This window comes from Drosophila biarmipes, chromosome 2L, assembly GCF_025231255.1.
Source record: "Drosophila biarmipes strain raj3 chromosome 2L, RU_DBia_V1.1, whole genome shotgun sequence".
NCBI classification, from domain to species: Eukaryota; Metazoa; Arthropoda; class Insecta; order Diptera; family Drosophilidae; genus Drosophila; species Drosophila biarmipes.
In genome coordinates, this window is record NC_066612.1 from 15,932,658 (window position 1) to 15,939,985 (window position 7,328).

The 7,328-nt window shown below is 41.3% G+C and overlaps 2 protein-coding genes across 2 annotated transcripts; one reads left to right on the forward strand and one right to left on the reverse strand.

The window, feature by feature from the left end:
* Positions 1-433: 433 nt before the first annotated feature.
* LOC108033538 (selenoprotein BthD) lies at positions 434-1,050 on the reverse strand. The gene has a single exon (XM_017107882.3). The coding sequence runs from the start codon at positions 913-915 to the stop codon at positions 493-495; it is 423 nt and encodes a 140-aa protein (XP_016963371.1). The 5' UTR covers positions 916-1,050; the 3' UTR covers positions 434-492.
* A 1,510-nt stretch (positions 1,051-2,560) lies between these two features.
* On the forward strand, positions 2,561-3,085 carry LOC108033572 (uncharacterized). The gene has a single exon (XM_017107916.3). The coding sequence runs from the start codon at positions 2,617-2,619 to the stop codon at positions 3,022-3,024; it is 408 nt and encodes a 135-aa protein (XP_016963405.1). The 5' UTR covers positions 2,561-2,616; the 3' UTR covers positions 3,025-3,085.
* The last annotated feature ends 4,243 nt before the right edge of the window (positions 3,086-7,328 follow it).

Here is a 7,328-nt window from a genome sequence, read left to right on the forward strand (position 1 = left end):
TTTCGGGCTTTAGTGTTATCTTCAAAGTCTGCTCGAAACGAAATTCGGTTGGCTTAATTTACAGATGAACTTTAAGTAAAGATGAAGGAGGATAGGGAGCCCTGACCTTTTGATGGACTTTTTTAAGGAAGAGAGCTTTCATTCTCAGTCAAATGATCTTGGTACAGCGTTCGCCACTTATTTAAAGAAAAAAGAATTATTAGTTTAGAGTTCTAATTAGCTGAACATAGAACAGAAAAATCCCAAATACATGGTAATAAGAATAAATAAATATTACCTATAAGATACAAAAAAACATATAAATTTATCTTACCAAGTTTAACTTTTGAGTAAGAAGAAATAAGAAAGTCAGAATGAAATTTTAGTACACACTTGGCTTGTGCCTAACATATACATATTAATATAAATATAAAATATTAACATATATTAAAGATTACATTAAAAACTCTATTTTTATAAATTGTCAAAACAGAAACTATGTATTTACATGATTTACATGAATTCTCGCCTCCTCGCTCGACTGCCCTCGTTGTGCCGCAAGTTAGTCAGCATCCGTCGGTGCGATTCCTTGTGGGGATCCCTGAGTTTGAGGGCGAAACAGACCGGGGAGATTATGTCGTCCACGTGGGGCACCTTCGATGCACTGGGCATTCTCCTCAGTCCGGTCCACACACCTTGGCGGGCTTTGGTGTCATCGGTTGGTTGCGGGGCAACTGCAACCTCAAAGGATCCATCTTGCGGCGGGCCTTTGTCATTGATCCTTAGCTGGAGCTTAACCCTTGGCTGGATGGCCCTCAGAGCCTCGGCCAGCGAAGAATGCAGGTGCAGGGCCTGTTTCCTGTAGGTCTGGCGATAGCGGCAGTGGTCGATGTAGAGCACCGGCTGCAGGGGATCCAGTGGCCTTTTGTCGGGCATCTCGAAGGGACAGGTGGACAAGTAAGACACACAGTTGGGGGTCCAGACTACGGACGACAACGAAGAGCAGTCATGGCAGGACTGAGGGGAGAATCTGAGGCTCAGAGGTTTGACACAATTCTCTCGGGCAGCTCCAACCCTCCAGCTTATCGGCGACCAGAAAACCTGGCAGATGGGCAGGTTGGGGCGCCTTCATAAATCAAATAAAAGAGCGTATCTGACAAATAAATCTTCGAGGGCGAAACAGGCTCGGGAAAAGAACATGCAAATGCGCATGAAATATGCAAAAGCCGCAAGCCTTAAAATGAATACAAATATTAAATCAAGCGGCACAGATATACAGTGGTCATTTGAGAATTAAAACGAGATGAGTAAATCGATTCAAGGGTATACAAGGTTTGTTTCAACAAATAAACCTTCGAAAAATTAGGAATAAAATAAATACACTTCAAATAGTTAGAAGCTTATACACCTAGCACAAAAGGGCACAAAATTGTAGAAGTCTTCTATTCGAGAGAAATTAAAAAGACTTTTTATTAGATTTCATAAGATTGTTAGTGTGAAGTATACAGTTCCCAGAAATTAAATAAATATAATTTCACTACAATGTATTTTTCAAGTTTCCAGTAATTACTGTACGCCCAGTTTATTGTCCAGTTTTTGCTGGCATTTTGACCTGCGGCAACGAGAAAAAGGGAGGAATTGGAGCAGTTTTTTTCTGCAAAATGTACCATGCTAAAGAGTAGAGCGTGCCAAGCGCTCAGACACGGCCAAATAGAATGCTCCGCATAGAAGGGAAGCCAGATGAAAAAGGAAAATGTATATTTTAATAAACCGAACACAAAGAGAGTAGCAAAAGTCGAGCGCCACCCACTGGGCCGCCGAGTGTCGAGCCGGCGGCAAGGTTAGCCAGTTCATTCATTCGGTTTTATTCACATTCACAGTTATTGAAAGTGGAACAGCGCGCTGCCTCTCGAATAATACGAAAATAAGTAAAAGTAATACCAAGTCGTGCGATGCAGCCGTCACAGCTACATGATAATAACCAAGGGTTAGGGGTTAGGAGGTTGCGAGCGCGAACCACCGACCCCCAGTTGACAGACGACGCACGGATCCGAATCCGGGTCCGCCGCAAATCCCAAGGAAAAATATTCACCGAATGCGGGGGCTTGGGCCTCCTCTGGCGATTGGTTGCGGCTGCTCCTCTGATTGGATCAACATACATACCTAGTTTGTGCTGGCAAAAGACCCAACAAGCAGTCGCAATAGTCATGGGAATGCCTCGACTTTCGCTTTAAGTTGCCCAGGTAGTTTATCGCAAACATTGCCTTGCCCTCCACTTCAGGCTTAATAAAAGCCAAGATTTTTAAACTCAAGATTTATGAGAGCTTTTCCGGCTGTTGGAACTCGTATTTTCAAGGGTTGCAAAAGGGTCAAGAGCAATCTCTTAATAAAGGATATTTTATTTGTTAAATTGTGCTCTTTGCAGTGCCAAAGGATTAATACATAAAGTAAGAGGAAGGGAGCAGATTACAAAATAAACCAAAGCCCTGTTTTTAATAACAATATTATTATCAAAATATATTGCGTCTCTTAATACTGAGGTTCATGCTTTCAAAACTCACTGAAATCCAATAAGCATTGTTTAAGATATCAAAAAATATATACATTTCCTCCGTCTAGAAAGTATATAATATATAAATGATGAATTGGTTCAATAATATTTGTGCTGAAAGTCGCTTAAAGTTTTTGGCAAATCATGAAGAACCCAAAGTTCAGCGGGAGTCCAAAGGCGGTCTAATGAGCGCAGAGGAGTGCTATAGCTTCATAAGGAAAAATATAAGGCCTAAAAGTGCTATTCAAGAGGAAGTATTTTGGAAAATACCCATCCTTCTTGTCTGCTTGGGCTGCATTATAGTCATATTAATGGCATTCTGCTTCGCATTTCAGTGCCTGGTAACGAGGGCTAAGGCAGCCAGATTGCCTAAGCAACTCAACTTTGACATCTGCAAAGTCGAAAGTTCAAAGAACCATCCAGCAATCCACAAGGCAAGCCAAAGCGAACAGCCAACCTATGGAGATGGAATGTGTTGTACTTGTATGAGGTGAAAAAGAATATTAAACATATATATACTTATTTAATGGGAAATAAATACTATTGTTGCCTAGATTAAAAAGAACTGCTAATGCAAATAAATATTTTTTAGGTATTTGTCCAAGTACTTAAATAATTTAATTAATTCAAATGTAATCTACGAAACTATAATTTATTTCATTGTTTTCAGCATTTTCTAATGAAAATAACGTTTTCTTAATGACTTTTTTTATTTTTGAAATGTAATTTCTTTAATGCTCTTCGGCTAACCGCAATAGCCGGAAATAGACGATTCCTTTGATGGGATTATTTAGATAGAAAGATGGTGGGTAAATAATCAAAATTAAAGAGGTTCATAATTCTACTTAAGGACACGCGTTTCTCCCCCTACTAAAGCTGTCGGCTGACTCATTATGATAATTGTCAACACAGCATCGTGTGCCTTTGGGCAAGGACGTCCCGAATTGAGCAACTTTCGCTCGTCGGTCGAAAAGTATAGATGTCCGAGCAAGCCGGTCAGTGGCCTAGTCCCATTTGTCAACGTTGGCAGTGCTCGTCCTGCAACTCCTGCAATTGCCACAGGCTGTGGCGTAGCCTTCAACCTTCAGTTTCACTTATTCATCCTTCTTCGCCTCCATTTTTTATTCCAGCTTGCCACAAATTGGCCAGTGCGTTTGTTCGGGGCGTCCAGAAGTTGCCGGGGATTAAAAAACGCTTTGCATGCCAGCGGCGAACGAACAGGCCCGCCCTGGCGGGAATCGAACTAGGGCGGTGCGGCCAGTGAAATGCGTAAATGAATTTGCGAAAATTATTTGCGCCGCCCGGCTGGCCGAAGCTTGATTAAATTTTTGCGCCAACGAGTCCGGCGGGCATAAAACGAATCCCCATTATTTATAAAATATCCTTCGAATAAATGAGTTTCCATTGATACACAAACATAGATGGCCGCTCATCGGCCGATTTCCCCAGCGAACCCCAACTCTGTACATATATATTCTCCAATTTTGCCTTGGTTGTATTTTATTTATTTCAATTATGAAAAGTTCTGCCGCCAGCACGTTGCCCGCAAAAATGGCCTCTGAAAAAAAGGAAAGAAAAGAGAAAAGCAAAGTCGCAAATGGATTTTTTCCTTTAAATTCACTTGAGGTCTCCCTCTTGTATCTTTTTTGCTTCTTGTATTTTTCTCACATTTATTCTTGCGGACGTGGGGTAAACAAACACTAACTGCTCAATTGTTTTCAACGCGCTGCTTTGTCCTGAATTGATGAGCTTTAAATTGTTCGGCCGGCCTGCCCCCTGCCCCCCTTTGTTCTTAATAATCCCCACTCCGCCTGGCCTTATCGCCCCCCCTCCCATCCCCATTCCCCTCTTCATTGCCGCAATTTATTCATAATCAAGGGTGTTAGCCTAATTGGCATGTCAGGCGAACCAGCGCATGACGTTTATTTAGTTCAATAGGCGTTCACGAATTTCAATTCTGTTCTGCTGAGTATAAGTTCAACGATTATTAAGAATAGTATTTATCAAAAAATATACAAAGAAGTTTAAATGGTTTGTAGTTTTAAGTTTACACAAATTCAAATGAGTATGTTTTGAGGTTTGCTACCCTTAAGAAAATTTAATAAATAAAGTAATTTATTAAATGGGTAATTCAACTACATCATCCCGTGAAATTTTTAATAGTTTGTTATTGCATTATCCTAACATTTTTGCCCAGGAAGCCGAACAATGAATTCCATTAGCCGCGCACATATTTGCTGGAGGCATTTTCCCCGAGATTGTCTTCAACAGGTAAACGTTTTACCGTTTTACTTTCGGTCTGCTGCCTCGCGCTTATAATTAAATATTTTCTTTTCAATTTTCATAAAACTCTACGGGGCTGCCTTCCCTTTCTGCCGCCCATTGTGATTTTTAAAGTGTTTTGTTTATCTTTAATTAGCCGTCTGAGCCCACGCTCTTGGTTCAAGACTTCTGCGGGAGAGTGGGCCGACTTAATGGCCAAGTGACGGGGGTATCTGCTTGTGATATGATTAATTACCTAATTATTGCACCAGATTATCGCACAGCTGCACAGCAATTATAAGTTAAAGCCTGGCCAGCGGCCTTTATTGCTTCCGCTTAATCACTGAGCCGGCCAAGCCACGAAACTCAATAGATTTACAATTCGGCTTGAGGTCAAGACTTTCCCCCATAACTGTGGTCAGGAAAGGTCCCTCCGCAAATTCGAAACACGTTCGAAGCAACTATGTATTCCCACCGCTGCTCTGATCAATGGCAAAACTATTTACACTTTAATGTGGGCATTGTGTGCTCTTGGGGCAGACGGCTCTGGAAATTGCAAGTATCAACAAGTAGGGGCCATAAATTGTCTTTCACTAACGGGGATAAAATGCGGAAACATTCCGGCCAAACAAATAGGAATAAATATTATTAAAAACAGAGGAAAGTTGGTACATAAATCCGGTTAGCATCCGATATGGGCCAGAGTGGCTGTTGACCTGCCATTTGCTGTAGTCAAACACACATTCGGATGCTCCCCGGCCGTGCTAAGCATTTTCAATATCAAAGTCACGTGCAAATGTTGTATATTAGTTTCCTGCCCGGTCGGTCCGATGTTGTTTTTCCCCGTATTTTTCCTTGCCTTCGCAGATGCGCCGCTGTTTGCCAACGCTCTAGTGATTTTAGTTTGAATTTTACGTGCCCATCAAAATGATTATGGGCACGCACACAGCCAAGGGACTGCGAACCCACATGCCAGCGCATGAAATTCGGGTGGTTCCATCTCGTTGAGGTATTCATGCACTTCATTAGGAGCTACATGTCCTCCGTCGGTAGCCGTGTGTCTGTGTATCTGCGTATCTGTCGGGTTGCATGTGCCTGGGCGGCAAATGTATATGTTTTTGTGTGCGGCTGTCGCCTGGGACACTGATGTTTACCGCTCGGCAAAGTCGTTTTAATTAAAGTTTGTGCAGGCATTGAAATTATGTACCATTAGAGTTTTATGCATACTCAGCTAAGTGCGATAACGGTGGGAACCTTTACAGATTTGTGAGTTTATTGAGAAATACAGAAAAATTTAATTAAAATAAATATTTGCTGGTTAATGGATTATGGGACTTAATTTCTTTTAAGGAAAATAGTTATTAATAAGTTTGGTTTGGTGTCTGCGCTCTTCGTTGAACTTTAAAATATCAAATTTAGATTTATAGATATTGTATATAGAGAAGTTCCTCCATCCTTATATATCCAAGTATCCTGTTTTTAGCTATGAGTTTCATGTGTCAAATTCTTTTTTTAACTCCGTTTATTTATGTATGCATAGTATATCCCTAATATTTTGATCTCAACTGTGCCTTTCGAGCGTTTGTATGCGCATATATGTTTTTCAAGTAGCGACTGTGAGTGCCATCGAGTTCGAACCACAAAGTTTCGGTCGCTCGTGGATGTTGTGATGCTGTTATCGGTTTGCCTACCCAGAAATTAGTTATACAGTTTCGCTGTGCATTAAGCCGATTAAAAGTTTTCCTATCAACAGCATTGTAATTGCAACAAGTTGCTTAACTCAATTTTAAGAGTGGGAATGGAAGGCTTAATAAAGTGCAGACAAAACGGTTGCCTTCTTGATGGCATCTGAAGAAATCCCCCAGTACTCGATGCCCTTGGGTAATCTTTGGCATTGCCGGCCTGGCATACTCTGTGCAAAAAGAGCACTTAAATCCGACTAAGTACATCAGAAGCATGAACGTATAAGAGTTTTTCTATTTCTCTAATGGCATTTCAAATCATTCAATTAAAAATATACTTTTTTTTAAGGTAAAAAAAGAGTAGTTAGTAATTATAATCCCTTAAAAGATCATACAGCTTGTCTTGCCCTAACCACGGAAGCTTGTGCATTGTGAATGAGCCAAGCACTTAACGTCTGCCTTCGCAATTTCCCAGGGGGAAACGTTTGGCTGGATTGTCTGGATATTGAGCATATATAAACAGAATAAATATCGAGTTGCCAGACAACTTCTTGGCTTAAAGTGAAGTTAAAAGCGAGGACAGGGACGAAGATTTTGTTGGCTGAAATCGATAAAGGAAATACTCTGGTGGAAATGTGGCTGACCGCAGCCACCGGACAAAAGTGTTGAATGTCCGGCCCAAAAACAATTGGCGGAAAAATGCCAAAAACCACAATGATAGTGGAGTCAGGGGGTAGGTGTGGAGCAGGGCTTTTGGCTGCTGTGGCAGGACAATTGCAGTTTGCAGTTTGCATTTATGCGAAACGTCGGCCCCCTGGCATTGGTAATAAGCCCAAGTAAATGTCGATGCAGGA